Raw genomic sequence first — 16483 nt, 5'->3', positions numbered from 1 at the left:
TTATAGGTTGTAGCTCAAGTCTTAGATACACGCTAAGTCGCATTTCATGGCCAATGGAATTTATAACTGTCATTTTCACACAGCTGACAACAAAAAGGAACAACCCGACCCAGTATCCTGATGCCAAATGTAATAAAGGAATAATTAAAAGCTTACTCACCCCCACCCCCCACCCCCCCAAAAAGTTTACTCACCATTGGCAAAACTCTCTCCAATGTAGTACTGTAATTCTTTTACATTTGTTTTAGTCTGGTTTGTAACAGGATCAACATAATCTTCAGTTGCTGTAACATTCAGAAACTGACTTTGCCGAGGGCTACACGTCAGCTCGCAAAACAGGTTCACTAGGTTATAGAAACAGGATGGACATCTAAAGAAAAAGTAAACTATATTGTCTGATCTCACAGATAATAGGGCCAGCAAAAAGATGATATACAACAAAGAATATTTTAAATTTATTATAAAGTGACAAGTAAATTATCTAAGAACGTCTTAAACCCAGCAATTCTACACCTAAAATCTTGTGTTAAAATAAAGATGTCTCATTAAAAACTGCCCTAATTACTACACATATGTTGTCCAGGTGCAATTTCAGAAAGACAAAACTGCTTCTCTGAATTCTGTGCTTTGCAATTTATAGACATGTTTTCTTTGTCTTGAACTAAAGGGACTTAGAAGCATCATGGGGACAATTCTGATTAAGAAGAAAAACAAGGGAAGGGTGCCTGGGTGGCTCAGTCAGTTAAGAGTCAGACCGGCTCAGGTCATGATCTTGTGGTTCGTGGGTTTGAGCCCTGCGTCGGGCTCTGTGCTGACAGCTAGGAGCCTGGAGCCTGCTTTAGATTCTGTGTCTCCCTCTCTTTCAGCCCCATCTCGTGCTCTGTCTCTTTCTCTCAAAAAAATGAACCTTAAAAAAAAAGTTTTTTTAAAAAAGAAGAAAAACAAGGGAAAAACGAGATTCACGCATTAGAATTTTCATCTTGCTACTGAAGGGCTTTCTTTAAGCCCCAGGTAATCCCTTGACCCTCTCTAAACACAAGAGGATTTCCCCGTGACTTGAGAAGAAGGCATAAGAACAGCAGTGGTGTTCTCTGGCTGCATGGGTTGCAGAAACACACAGGTTCTCATGAGGACCACAAGCTGTCTGCTGTCCTTCAGGTTCAACATTTAAGCTTCTAACGGTGACTTGTTAGGTGGGAGAACTCTCTCCCCAGTTTGGTTCACTTCTATTTGCAAAAGCTACAGCTTCATTAGACCTGCATTCTCGCTGCACAACCAGTCGAGATGACCCTCAACTCTGATGTGGTCCAGGTGCCCACGTGACACGGAACAGGGAAGGTGGTCCCAGCCTTCAAAGCCCCTGGTCTAGTAAGGGAGCAGACACGCACACTGACCTGCTTGCTCTCAGGAGTCCCGTGCTTTTACTGTGACAAGAACGAGAACCACAATTACACAATTCTAACACACACTACTCCTGGGGTGCCCAGATTTCTACCATGTTCTGTGAATCACAAACCTCTTTGCATGTTATTATGTTTAATCTCCACGATCAATTCTGGCAGCTGCACGTGTTAGCTTCTCATTATTTTCTATTACAAACAGAGCTGACAACACGGGGGAAATCTGGTTATCTTTTGATCTCGGTTATTTCTACGTCCATAATGCCTCACCTAGGGTAGGTGCTAAACAAATGTACTTTGACTGAATGATGGCTGCAACCTGCTCCATCACCATCCACTGGCCTTCCACAGGGTATGCTGGTCCAATTAGATTCTCCACTGTTTCATCTATTATTATAGGGTATGCTGTCCTGGAAGAACAGTTTAGGGATGGTTTTCCACTCTGTGTTGTCAGTTTAAACCTCTGGGAAGATGCAGGGTTTTCTCAGAGGATGTGGACCGCCCTGTCACCTACAGTGGTATGTGCACAGAGAAGCATCGCCCCCTCTTCCTATGTCCTTTATCAGGGTGCTTCAGTGTGAAAAATTTAGGAAGAGACCATGATGTGCTGTTCTACAGACCACCACCAGCTTGTTCTTTTGCACATTTGAGAACTGCTGAGTGAGCTCAGAGAAGAACACCTATTATGCAACCCTTTTCATGGCCCTGGTCATAGAGAACAGAACAGACTGGACAAAGAACTAATGTTGACAAAACCTCCCAGCTCTGCCAGAACAATCGCGTTAACAGCTATCAAAGGCCAGCTCTAGGGAGGACTGGGACTCTAGCATCTCAGGACACTGCAGGAAGAGAGAAACACGCCATCTAGGGGTGGGGCGGAGAGGGAGGTGATGCAGAGGACCGCACGGAAGAGGGTCTCGGGTCACAGACCTGGCAGCACCACCAGAACCTCTCCTCCCCACAGTGCCCAGAGGCTCGAGTATGAAAAGACCAAGTCCCTTGGGTGAGGACGTCTCAGAGGAAGCCCCCACATTAGTCCTGCGTGTAACTAGGAAGAGAACTAAATCTGGTAACTATTACTTTATCGAGAAACTGTCCTTTATTTCTGAGAAGTCATAAGATTGCTTTCTTGAAATAAAATGAAAACCAACTTTTAAAAGGAAATCAGTAGGGGTGCCTCAGTAGCTCGGTCGGTTAAGTGTCCAGCTTTATCTCGGGTCATGATCCCAGGTCGAGCCCCGCACTGGGCTCTGGGCTGACAGTTCAGAGCCTGGAGCCTGCTTCGGATTCTGTGTCTCCCTCTCTCTTTCTGCCCTTCCCCTGCTTGTGCTCTGTCTCTCAAAAATGAATAAACGTTAAAAAAAAAATTTTTTTTAAGGAAATCAGGACATCACTAGTTAACAAGTGCTCAAAATCTACTATTTTTTTTTTTGTTGTTTGCCAGGTGGTCAACCTACCTGGACAGAAACTGTAGAGGCAGCTGCAGGTTGTCTTTCAGTGTCCGGAGCTGCTGCACATCGCAACAAAGACTGACATTGTCAAAGAAGAATCCTGGACAGAGCTCCTTTTGGGTGAGAAAGCATGGTTATCAGAGCAGCAAAGTCAAATCAGGACACACATTACTCAATAAGGCAATTTTACTCACAGAGTCCTTTATAGGTATAGAAGGGTAAGAAATGTGTTTGCAAAGTTCTTGCAGAATTCTTTTACAGGGCTATTAATTTTACTATTTATAAACGAGGGAGTCACAAAAGTAGAAGCAGTAGAGTTATTCCAAATCTTTTTCCTATTTGGAAGCTCCCTTCCCTCCATGACAACCAGTTTGATCTCTTTAGTTTTCTGTTTAGGTTTAGCCCAAATGCTACTGACTACTTCCATTAGTCACGACAGAGAAAGTCAGAGGCCTTTAACAATTCTCATGAAAGTACCAAGTCAGTCGAGGAGACCCGCCACATGGCAACTTGATTTTACATTACTGAGGCCTCTAAAACCAGACTTTTCCCCTCTAAAACCAGATTTTTCCAGTTTGTTTCTAATATCCCTGTGTATCAGGAAAGGTAAACAAGGCCAACAGAGAACAGAATCCTGGTAGCAACCAAAGTTCACAGGCTCTGGATGGAAAACGGGGGAATCACTAAAATAAACATAGGACAAGGGAGTCACAGCCACTTAGCAGCCCAGCCCGCCTGAGTCCTGAAATCCAGGAACCGAAAAAAAGCTAACTTCTAGTATATTTTCAAGAAGCTGCAAAGAGCAACATTTGCGGTACCAAGGTCAGTCCCTAAATAGTAACCTGTTATGCGGAAACTACAACTACGAGAAAGGCATAAAGTGAGTCCCAAAGAAATCAAGCCTCCGGGAGTTATGTTATCTTCTGTGCTATTGTGTGCCCCAGATAAGCGTTTGGGGTAAGATTTAAACCTGTTAGTTTCAGCCCCACCTCTCAGTGATATTTACAGTGTAATTACAGAGGATCTCTGATTAGCATTTTGTGTTCCCAGCGCCCAAGATAACAAACTTACCTGCACTAAGTCATACCCATCCTTCGGCAAGGGTTTTGGTGGCCCTGAATATTTGCAGTTGTACCTCTTATCTCCAGATGCAATTCCACACTCTCCATACCAGATGCAAGACTGTGCCAACACCTACAGACAGAGTCGACACAAAACTCAGTTCATCAGGGCCCCAAAGGTAATGGAAATTTCAACAGCGAAAAGCACCCATTCAAACACTATTACAGAACCTTCCAACGTTACCTGCAAAAGGAAGTGACAGCAAGAGGCACTGGTTAGCTTAACATTTGGGGAAATATTAATTAAAATTGACAAGATGTCTAAAATGGGCTTGTCAAGTCAGTCAGCAAAGGAGGTAATAGAAATTACTTATTTACACAATTCCTAGTTCCTGCTAGTTTATTGTCAATGAAAGGAAGCTATAGTTCCATGTAAAGATCACTAAGAACCAGTGTAGAGGAAAGAAAGCAAGATAGTATGTGAGTCTGCAATTTTTAAGGCACTATTTTTGCACATCTGCATAAGAAACTACATAAGCTCCAAATAATGAAAGAACATTTCCATATGTATTTAGGTTGATTCACATCAGCCCATCAATGAGTAACATGAAAAGCAAAAGCAAAACCCCCAATAAACCCTAAGAAAGAATCCTCAAGATTTAAGTAGAAAGCAAAGAATGTGCTAGCTCTAAGGACAACCACCTCAGCAATCTTAAAAGAAAAATAAAGATTTCTCAAGAGCCACTCATATTTCCCACGTGAGAGTCACCAGGCTGTCTGAAAACTCAGAAGGGGAGGAGGGTGTAGCGTGAATCATCACGTCAGCACAGCCACAGAGATCCACCACACTGGCCAGGGCCACAGGCCTGCAAGGCCTTGCAATCATCCATCCCGTGGGGAAATAGAGGCCATCAAGTAGCAACTGTGACTCTCAAGATACCTCCTGGAAAAGCCATTAAAAGAAATCTGAATAGTGAATTCTCTCCAGCGGCAGTGGCACGTGACCAACATGTATGCAAGGAGGTCAGTCAGTCTGTGTTGATCCTCAGCATCAAGATACAAATCCCACCACAGGCCCTTGAGGCCCTAAAAACATGAAAGGAAACAGGCAGGAGGTTGGGGTGTGTATGTGTGGGGAACCAAAGGGGTCAAGATTACTTTGAACTCATTTCTCAGGTATTTTCAAACAGAAATTATGACTTACTCCTATCTGTATTCATTACAAGTCATATGTTTAGGCCACAAGGGAGGGAAATTATACAAATGAGGAAGTGACAAGTATTCAACAATGCCACATATCAAACCTTTGGCAAGAAGCTGCAAAATTCCACCACCGTTTTTGTTTAAAAAGAATCGCAATTATTTATTTCCATGAACCTAGCGATTCCAGGGAAAGTGCTCCTCTTTCCAAAATTCTAGTTTTCTGACTAAAAGGAAATTATCCATCTACTGAAGTCTGAAAAGGCAAAAAAGCTGAGGAGGTGGCATAACTGCTGATATGACATGTAATTTAAACACAAGTGGCCCCGCTCCAGACTGCACAGAATTCTCAACACAGCCAAAGGGCAAGCAGGTCCAAGCCTGGGCACTCTGGCAAGTCACCCACCAGAGTGACAGAAGGCCAGTCGACAAACGCAACTCTGGCATGACTAACAGGAAGAGGGTCTGGAGTCTCAGTTCCCTTTCCTCAGTGCTCAATGTTACGAAAGAAAATAAAAGACTCAGCACAATGTGCTTCCCAGTCATCCTTCATAATGCCCGTCTTTATCTCAAGGTTTTTTCCATCCATGGGGTAGAAGAGGGGTGGGGCAGGGGGGTGGGAGGAGGTCAGGAGTCCTGGGTTCTGATCCTCAGAGCTCAGGAGGCTCTCAGTCAATGTGTCTGCTGGGCCTGCCTGCAGCTGGAGGTTACTGAAACCGTGTTGAGCAGTTCTGCTCCCTGTGAACAGCAGCTCATAACCCCTGCCCATCTCACAGGTTTGGTGCGAAGATCGGATAAGGGAATATATGTGGAAGTACTTAGTGAACTGTAAAGCTATACAATCAAATGCAAGGGATCATTATTGTCTTCCAACTCTTTGGGACCTCAGCAAAGAGGACCTGAAGTAAAACACCTGAAATAAAACACCTAGATTTCTTTGGGCCCAGGAAAATTCTGTTTGACTCAATGCTAACAGATTTGCTTCCCAAAGTCATCCTGCCTCTGGAGGCAGCCCAGGCCAGTGGGGCCCAAAGGCACTCGCAAGCCATTTACTTGTGTGGCAGGCACGGTTTCAACTGTTCTTCATTTTTTAACCCAATTCATCCTCACAAGTTGATGAGGGAAGTGCAGTTATACCCATTTTACAGTTGAGAAAACAGAGGCACAGAGAGGCTAATTTGCCCAAGAGTGGCAGAGTTAGGATTCAAACTGGAACATTCTAGTTCCAGAAACAGACTCTCAGTAAAATATAATTGCCTGCATAATTAAGGTCCTCACTCTAGCACCACACCCTCTCCCAATCCCACCCTGTGCAAGGCACGGTCAGGTGTGCAATCACTCACACAGCTGAGCCGGTGGGGGAGCCCTCTTTTCCACCTCAGCTCCCTCTCGCCTCACCTACAGCTGAAAGCGAGAGCCGCCGGCCCAGCTGGTGCCGCTGGTGCCGCGCTCCTCAGCCTCCCGGGGGACCTCCACCGCCCGACCCCTCTCTTCCACATTCTCAACCTCATCTCTCTGTGCATCCCTTCACCTGCTCCTGCCAATAAACGCTCCTCCGGTATCATTCTCCCTCTTGGTCAAATAACCCCAATTTCTCTCCAGCTGCCCTTCCAGTTACCTGCCTGATGATCCCAGGTGCCCCAGGTGCTCCAAAGGACACCAATCTTTCCTCCTCCACCAATCTCTCTTCATGGGGTTTCAAAGCCCCAGGAACCTCCCGGGGAAGTTCCCAGTGAGGTGCAGTTTCTGGCACCCCTTCCTTCCCATGCAGACTGCCTTGCCGCCTCCTCTGCAGACCTCAGCACGTCCCCTAGGCACAGCTGCCAGGTGGGCTCTTCCTGAGCCGAGGCTCCAAAGCTCTCTGATGCTCAGAAGCCTACAAGCCATCTTCCCACCGCCTGAGACAAGCTCCAGACGCCTCACCTGGCTCCGGGGTGCACGCTCGTCTCCCTCCCATTCCTCATCTTCTGTCCCACACTCAGAGAGACTTGCGGACCCCTGCACCCCTGCTACCTGCCAGGGCCACTCTCCAACCACCACCTCCCCCATGAGTTTATCGCGACCCAGCCAAGCACAGCCCCTCCCTCCCTGAGCTCCATCATTCCAGCTGCTTCTGGGAGGGCTGCCAGCACCGCTGCCACCATCACTGCCACCGCCTGGCCCAGCATGCAGGGACTTCCTAAGAGTGCCCCTGTTATTTTCCTTAATTCTCCAATCTATGAGGTTGGTACTAGAACAATACCATTCTACAGATAAGGAAACTGAGGGTTACACAGGTGGAGTGACTCATCTGAGGCCCCACCCAAGGCCTGGCTGGTTCGGAAGCTGGAACTCCTACCCACGCTACCCGGAGGGTCACTCCTCAGTGGACCACTGGCCGGGCCATGCTCATCCCTGTATCCCACCAAGAAGCTCACTGGCTTCCAAATGCCTGGATTTCCAGTCTCCGAACCACCACAGCAGGGCGGGCAGTCAGGACTCTATCAACAAAGACGACGGATACACCTCAGGATCTCTGGAATGTCATGGCAGCACATGCCGACACCGAGACCAGGGGTGGGCCGTGCGACCAACAGCTCACACACAGGGCACACGCTTTCCCAAGGTAAGGTGTGGCTGAAAGCTGCCTTTACCGTGATACAAGAATGCCGACTTCGTATCAGTAACATCCACTTGGGGAAGGAAGCAACGCTGAAATAAAACCTACCAACGTCTGAGGTCTGCCAGAGCCCAAAGTGCACCTGATCAAACATGAGCTCGGTGCTGGAGATGGATGGTGGCTGCACAAAAATGTCTTTAATGTCACTGAATTGTACACTTAAAAACTGTACACTGTCAGTTTTATATTATGTGTTTTACCACAAAACATGAGTTCAGATGTCCTTCCTGGAAAAGTCCAGGAGCAAAGACTGCACAGAGCACTCTGTCAGTTATCACACTCGGACTTAACAAAGAAGCATGCCCATCCGTTCAAACAGTAAAAAACTATGGGTCTGAGTGCCACACAACACGTCTTGTTAAAGCTCCACTCAAGTCCTGGAGACCCGAGTCTAAAGGATAACAATTCTTCCCAGTTGGTCTCGTGGTCATCGACCAGTCATACGGAGCTATTTATAACCACAAGAACGATCTTACTGAAGCATTTTTAACTTGTACCCATTCCTAAAATGTTAAAAATAAATGACTATAGACTTTATTTTTTAAGTAGGCTCCACACGCAGCATGGAGCCCAACATGGGGTGTGAACTCATGACCCTGAGATCAAGACCTGAGCTGAGATCAAGAGTGAGACGCTTAACCAACTGAGCCTTAACTTTCTTTAATTACAGACTCCATACCCACTCATCACAAACATGCAAACCCACACATCACAGATGTATGTGCAATAACACTGGAAGTCCCACTCCCACTTCTCTATCCCTCCACCCCCTTTCTCAGATTTAACTGCTGCTAATCTATTAGGCTTTTAATTCCTCCTGACAGGCAAACCTGTAGAGACATATACACACAAAAACATACAAGTGTGGTAACTTAAAAAAATTTTTTTAATTTAAATTCTAGTTAGTCAACATACAATGCAATATTGGTTTCAGGAGAATGCAGTGATTCATCACTTACATGCAACACCTAGTGCTCATCACGAGTGCCCTCCTTAATACCCATCACCCATCTGGCCCATCCCCCACCCACTTCCCTCCATCAACCCTGTCTGTTCTCTATCATTAAGAAGGTGTGGTAACTTCTAAACAGCTTTTTCACAAATACATCTGGATGACCCTGCACAGGCTGGCTTTTGGCTCAGCTTAAACAGCCCTTCTCTGAGTTCATCCAGGTCCCCAAGGCCAGACTCCAGTGCTTCTTCACAGGTTTCAGCCCTACCCATCTTGGAATGTCCCCCGACTCTTAAAAGCCTCTCCCAAGACTTGTCACCTCCATTAAGTTTCACTCTGACTCCTCTCACCTGGTTCCAGCACCGTGCTCTCCCGGTCAGGTGAGCTCTCTGGGGACAGAGGTAGGTCAGCTCCAGGCAGCACCTGGCTAGTGTTCAGAGGCATCATCCTCACCACTCAAGTCAGCAGGTATTCTGAGCCCAGGGCTCCAGTGAGTGATATCTGCTCCTCACTTACATTCCACAAGCTCCTACATGGATGCCCTGGGATGGAGGCTGATAAACTTTTCCACAGAGGGCCAAATATTAAGTACTGTAGGCTTGTGGGCCATAAGGTCTCTGTAGAAAATACTCAACTACCCTGTTGTAGCTCAAAAGCAACCACAGACAACAGGTACATGATGGGTGTAGGGGTGATGAAGAAAACTTTATTCGTAACAACAGCCTATGGCCAGGCTGTGTGATTTGTGGGCTCCTGCCCGATGTAGTAGAATGAATGAGAACTGCAAATTTACGTATGTAGAGAGAGGTTCCATGAGTAGTTTCTGGTTACTGTCTCAACTCCCTAGTAAGACCATAAAAGTGTAAAGGGCAGAAGCCCAGGTGTTTTATTTCCTTTCAAAGTCTCTATAGTACCTTATCCAATGTCCATCAACCCAGAAACCATCAAATCTCTTGATGAGTTGAAGGAGTTCAAATGGATTATGTAAGAAGTTCAGAAACAAGAACTACTGGTTATTTTGGCTTTAAACGAGAATTTAGTAGTTACAAGGCTAGAGCATCTCTACTTTTAAAGGTTAGGTCACATGGCTGTTTCGCAACATGCTCTAGGGTTTAATTATTGGCTAGATGAGTGGATAGAAGCTTCTTTCTTTCTCTCTTTTTTTTAAAGTTTATTTATTTTGAGAGAGAAAAAGTGCAACAGGGGAGGGGCAGAGGGAGAAGGGGAAAGAGAGAATCCCAAGTAGGCTCTGTGTTGTCAGCACAGAGGTCGATCTCACAGTTCATGCGATCATGACCTGAGCCGAAATCAAGACTCGGAGGCTTAACAGACTGAAGCCACCCAGGTGCCCTGGGAAGTTTCTTTCAACAATAGTAGTTCAGCAAAAAAAAAAAAAAAAAAAAAAAACAACCCCCCCCCCCCCCAAAAAAAAACAAAACCCTTCTGCTATATGTCGACAACTACACCAACTGCAAAACAGACTCTAATAGGGAACTCTATAAAAGCACATCTTTTCAGATGGAGAAGCTCTGAGCATCAGCAACAGAATCCTACGCTCCAGGAGGCCTTTAATAAATCTCAAGTATTAACTAGCTCATAACAAAATGCTTAGTGAACATCAACCACATGCCAGGCACGAAGTTCAGTGATCCCTTCCCTCATTGCCTCATGTATTTCTCAGATAACCTCTGGAGTAGTATTGCAGCATTTTGTAGGTACGGAAACCAAGGCTCACAGAAGATTCTCTAAGGTCACATGGCTCCTAAGTAACAAAACCAACAGTGAGAAAGAAGATTTTGAAGGCCAGGTTAAGCATTCTCCATCCTATCTGCTATCCTCACCCCCTAGCTGCTGCACTGCTCAAACTCCAGCTCAGTTTGTATAGATGTGTCCTCAGATTTTCACTGTGCACCAATGATGGGCTGTCCCAGCCACTACCCTCTTTCTACCTAAACGTGTTCACTTGTGGAAATAATGATGACCATTTACAACTTTCTAAGTACATCTCCAGGCTGCTATCAAGTCATGTTACCACCACTGACCACCCTCAGCTCTGGGCCTGCTCTCGGCCACCCCATGGCACATGGAGTGGAGGGCCGGGTCCTCTCACCTCTGCCACTGTCTTGGATGGGTAAAGTTCACGGCAGAACCCGGAGACACACCAGCTCAAGCTCCAGCAAGGGAGGGTTGGTTAGGGGGTAGGGAGAGGCCTCTGCAGGGAGCAAGGGGGCTGGCCTGGCCAGTCAGGACAACGCAGGATAGGATGGAGAGACACAGAGAATCCTATCCAGAGATTAAGCTGCCTGCTCTTTCCTTGGAGTCTGGTAGGCAGACCAAAAAATATGGCAGGATATTTGGGGCGGAGGCTGCTCTGGTGTGACTTCTAATGATGGAAATCTCTGGAACTCTCTTTTATAGCTAATGTGGTAAACATATCCACATAACAACGGATAATTTGTGTGACCACTAGGTGTGCCTATAAATGGGTGTTTACTTCATACATTTTTAGATAGGCTCAGCAAGTCTTCACTCTACAAATAACCCCACTAGCTTGAAGTTTAAGTGACTTGCCCAAGGTCACACTACTAGTTGGCATCAGACATTTCTGAGCCTTAGCACTCACAAATTTGAAAAATAATCCAAAAGCCACAAGACTAAAACAAAACAGCAGATGGGAATGTATACTGTGCACAGGTCTTTTCCTATGGAATATGTATACAGTGTGGCAAATGAACAAAGGGCCAGGCCACCAGGCTAACCCCATCCTTGATTCATCGCTGGATTCTGGAGAAGCCAGACTGGAACTAGGAGCAAGCCTTGAATGAAACGCCCTGTTGGCCATCTGGAACATCTGCTGAACATCTGCTGATCAATTTAGCTTGCTAAATATAAGTAATCTGGTACCAATATTTTGAAGCTGAATAAATTAGAGCACAGAAGTCAGAAGACCGTGGCTCAACCCCTAGTCTGCCATTTATCAGCTACGTGACCTTGGCACAAACTTAGGCCTTAATATCCTTAATTTCCTGTAAAACAGGGAACACAGAATCTCATCTATCTTAAAGGGGTTCTGTGGTGTTGAGACCAGATGTGTCCTAGCAATGGAATACTATGCAAAAATTAGGTAACTCTTTTTTCTTTAGATTCTTGTAATCTAGAACATCATTTCTAAAAACATTGAGATAACTTACCATAAAATTCACCCTTTTCAAATATACAGTTGTCTGGTTTTCAGTAACAACTAGGTAACTCTCCCCTACTTTCTCGTTTTCTTCTTGCCCACCTGGTAAGAATTAATTCGCCCTCCAAAGGTCAGTTCAAAAATGGACTCCCGTAATATTCTGTCCTTACCTTTGTTAGAGCACATTTTTCATTGTATTGTACATTTTTATGTATTCATCCTTCTTCCCTTCAACTACGAACAAGATAGAGAAAGAAACTACTAACATTTACACAGCACTTTACAGTTTAGACTGCTTTCTGTAACTCCTTTGATCTACTTTTGTATCTACACTACCCACAGCAACCACTTTATATTTATGAAACTAGTGGATGACAAGAACTGGAGTTCCTCTGTGGCCCAAGGGACAGTAATAAGATAAAGAACAAATTTTAAAGCTTCCTTCTTAAATCCCCCCACAGCATGCTTGCATAGAGGCAGGTTTGGTTTTTTCCCCAAAGTTTTCCTGCCAAAGCAAATATTCCAAAAACTGAAAATAAGAGGCATAGTCCAGGCAAAAAACTTGTTGGGCCACAGCTGATTATTGATTATCATCCAGAAAGCAATGCCTCTGAATCCTTCCCCCATTTTATCCCCACACCTAAACCCACAAAGGCCCAATGATCTGATGACTCCAAAAAGAGAGTCTTGGCCATAGTGGAATTGGTAAAATACAGTTCTTGCCCACAAGGAGCCTGTAATCTAGTACTTCAATTCAAACAATATTTCTCTCTCTTTCCATAAGCACCGTGAGAAACAGGCATAGTTGTTAACCCGACTTTACAGAGGAAGAGACTGAGGTGCCAGGGGATCACTGGCTTGCCCAGGATCACTCTTGGTGAGAGCAAGAGTCAAGACCCACAGATAGATAAAAGCTGCTGCTGCAGTATAAACACAGATTTACAGCTTCAGAAGGTAGGCATTCTAGTTGGGGGAACAGGATAACAAATGTCCCGGATGACGTAGCATTTGAACTGGGCCTTGGAAGATGGGCAGGGTTTTGATAGCAAGTCGTTAAGTCGGGTTTTTTTGGCCAGAGAGCTGATGCCCTTCACAGAGCTGTGGGTGACAGGGCAGAAAGGGCGCCCACGATCAGATTAGAGATGGTTTAACACCAGCTTCCGCAGTAGGTAATATCTCATCCTTAAAACACTCTGAAAAGCCTCCCTTTTGGGAGGAGTGGAGGGTGGGGAAGGATCACCCAGGAAAGAGAGATCATACTGTCTTCAGACCAGAGGGATTCTTTGTTCTGGGTAATATGACAAACACTGAGGCAATACAAAGACCTATTCAGCAAGCCGTTTTCTTTCTGCCCACTCGCTAAAATAAAAACCTCATTTTCCCTTGATTACTTATGTTAATAAGATATCTGAGCACAGTATCAATCAAGGAGTAGGAGAGACTGGGAAAGATTAACCATCTGAAATTGGGGTGAATGTGGGTTTTCTTCAATGCTCTCCAGGTCGAAAGATTAAACCATTCCTGATCTATTCAGGAAAAGCCATTTTAATGGCTTAATTCCTACTTAGACCTCACTATGCTCTAAGTTCCTCAAAAAAAAGCTTATAAAAATTACAATCAGGAGATATATATGTGATTTCTCAAAACTGCACACATTATTTGGGTGACTACAAGGCTTAAAAGCCACGCAATCTAGTAATGTTATTTCATCATCTGTAAAAATTAAAAATTAAGAAAAGCAAAAATCCCCCCAAAGGACAGTTAGTCTGTTAATTCTGCGAAAGAACTTCCTGAGTGCTCAGACTGAACCCAGACAAGATGCTATCACTGGTAAGAATTCTCAAAGCAGACCCCTCTCCTTCTTCCCCAGCCTGTTCAGGTGTGCTGAAAGCCTGTGAGGGAGTTAATTTGTAAAATAACAAAGGAATCTTTCCAGTTAAGATTTACAGACCTATCCAGGCATTTTGCAAGAGACTCATGATGAACCTCTGACCTACCCGAAAGTCCTATGAGGAGACGCACTCATTGGCCATCAGCCTTGGATACTACCTTGAGGTAAAAGGATTTCAGAGTTAAGTTAAAGCTACTTACCAGTGTGAAGCCTGTCTACTAGATCCTGACCTAAAACTCCAGGGAAACTGAACAGCTGTATTTTCTTAAAGGCACAGAAGTGTTACTGTTCCTTGAGTTTTTACCACAGTCATAACGTCTCTCCATATGCCATATTACTCAACAACCTCAATAATCCTACAAGGTATTGTCTGTCTTGAAAAGGAACTAAGGTTTGACAGAGCAATGTGTCCAAAGCAAGAGCTAGTGAGTGGTCTACCCACTGACCCCATTCCAAACCACTTACCTGCTGTCTTCTGCCCCCCTTCCCAACCAGGCACCAAATACCAAATGTGTGCTATTCCACAAGCCCACACTGCTGGGGAGCCCCTCTACATACATAGGGGAGGGAGCCACAGCTCTTCTCCTGGTTCTTGGGCCCTCACCACGTCAGCAAAACCTACCTGCTTCCAAGAACCACCCAGAAATTTGAGAGGTCTCCTAGTCCAGGGAAGCTCCCTAATTTGCTTTCCCTTCTGATTTAATACCTCCTCGTTACTGACATGTCCATGAGGGGGGCACAAGGTCACCAAATTCCCAGAACTTCACTCTTGCATTCTCATCTGGTTTAATCAGCACTATGATATCCTTAGACTTTCACCCACCTCCCTTCAACCACTGTTTTTTCTTTTTTTTTTTTTTAATTTGTTTACTTTTTGAGACAGAGAATCTGAAGTGGGGCTCCATGCTGACAGCAGAGAATCCAACTTGAGGCTTGAACTTGTGAACCACGAGGTCATGACCTGAGCCAAAGTTGGGCATAACCAACTCAGCCACCCAGGAGCCTCAACCCCTAGTTTTAAAAGAGAAAACAGCAGGGGTGCCTGGGTGGCTCAGTCACTTGGGCATCCAACTTCAGCTCAGGTCATGATCTCGCGGTTCATGGGTTTGGGCCTGGCACTGGGCGCTGTGCTGACAGCGTGGAACCTGGAGCCTGTTTCGGATTCTGTGTCTCCCTCTTTCTGCCCCTCTCATACACACACACACTCTCTCTCTCTCAAAAATAAACATTTAAAAATAAATGAATGAATGAATGAATGAATGAATAAAAGAAAACTGCAGGGGCGCCTGGGTGGCGCAGTCGGTTAAGCGTCCGACTTCAGCCAGGTCACGATCTCGCGGTCCGTGAGTTCGAGCCCCGCGTCAGGCTCTGGGCTGATGGCTCGGAGCCTGGAGCCTGTTTCCGATTCTGTGTCTCCCTCTCTCTCTGCCCCTCCCCCGTTCATGCTCTGTCTCTCTCTGTCCCAAAAATAAATAAACGTTGAAAAAAAAAATTAAAAAAAAAAAAAAGAAAACTGCAGACACAGAAACAGCAGTGAATGTAGCTAAGAGTTTGTCAATTTTTTCTGTTCAAAGAACCAGCTTTTAATTTCATTGATCATTTTTCATCTTTTTAGTTTCTAATTCATTTATTTCTGCTCTGATCTTTATTATTCCCTTCCTTCTACTAATTTGGGGGCTGTTTGCTCTTTTTCTAGGTTTCTTAGGTGTAAAGTTACGTTACACTGTTTGAGATTTTCCTTCTTTCTTGAAGTAGGCCTGTATCACTATTAACTTCACTCTAAGAACTGCTTTTGCTGCATCCTATAGATTTTGGTATGTCATATTTCTGTTTTAATTTTTCTCTCAGTATTTTTTAATTTCTCCTTTGATTTTCTTCAGTGACCCATTGGTTGGTCAGTAGCATGTTGTTTAATATGCTCCCTTTTGTGGGTTTTCCTGTTTTCTTCTTTTTTTTTAAAAGAGATGCTTTTCTAGTTTAAAATTTTTGAGGGGTGGGGGAAGGGCAGAGAGAGAGGGAGACAGAGGATCCTAAGTGGGCCCTGCACTGACAACAGAGAGCCCAATGTGGAGCTTGAGCTCATGAACCGAGAGAATATGACCTGAGCTGAAGTCAGATGCTTAACTGACTGATACCCAGGCACCCCCGACCCCGTTTTATACATGTAATTAATTTCTAGTTTCATACTACCATGGTTGGAAAAGATGCCTGATATGATTTCAACCTTACTGAATTTATTGAGATTTGTTTGTGACCCAACATGCAATCCTACAGAATGTTCCATGCACACCCGAGAAGAATGTGTTCTTTTAGATTGAGTGTTCTGCTTTTAGATGGAGTGTTCTGTCCATATCCATTAAGTCCATCTGGTCTAATGTGTCATTTAAAGCTGATGTTTACTGATTTTTTGTCTATCTGTTGATGAAAGTAGGATGTTAAAATCTCCTACTATTATTGTATCTTTCAATTTCTCCCTTTAGGTCTGTTAATATTTGTGTTACATATTTTGGTGCTTTAATGTTGGATGCATATATGTTTATAAATGTTATATCTTCTTGCTGGACTGACCCCTTTATCATTATGTAATGAATGCCCTTCATTGTCTTTTATTAGTCTGTGGGTTTGCTTTTTTTTTAATTTTTATTTACTTTTGATAGAGCACAAGTCAGGGAAGGAGAGAGAGAGAGA

The 16483-nt window shown here is 44.6% G+C and overlaps 1 protein-coding gene across 2 annotated transcripts in view; it reads right to left on the bottom strand.

The window, feature by feature from the left end:
- NPC1 (NPC intracellular cholesterol transporter 1) overlaps positions 1-16483 on the bottom strand; it is a 54396-nt gene that overhangs the window by 33978 nt on the left and 3935 nt on the right. For both annotated transcript variants that reach the window (XM_030336624.1, XM_030336625.1), the window contains exons 2-4: positions 3923-4045; positions 2858-2964; positions 195-370 (exon numbers count right to left, since the gene is read on the bottom strand). In XM_030336624.1, coding sequence (XP_030192484.1) covers positions 195-370; positions 2858-2964; positions 3923-4045 — 406 coding nt within the window. The remainder of the gene's footprint in view (positions 1-194; positions 371-2857; positions 2965-3922; positions 4046-16483) is intronic.

Source organism: Lynx canadensis, chromosome D3 (assembly GCF_007474595.2).
Source record: "Lynx canadensis isolate LIC74 chromosome D3, mLynCan4.pri.v2, whole genome shotgun sequence".
Taxonomy (NCBI): Eukaryota; Metazoa; Chordata; class Mammalia; order Carnivora; family Felidae; genus Lynx; species Lynx canadensis.
Note: the sequence above shows the minus strand (reverse complement) of the source record. Positions and strands in the feature narration are given on the sequence as shown.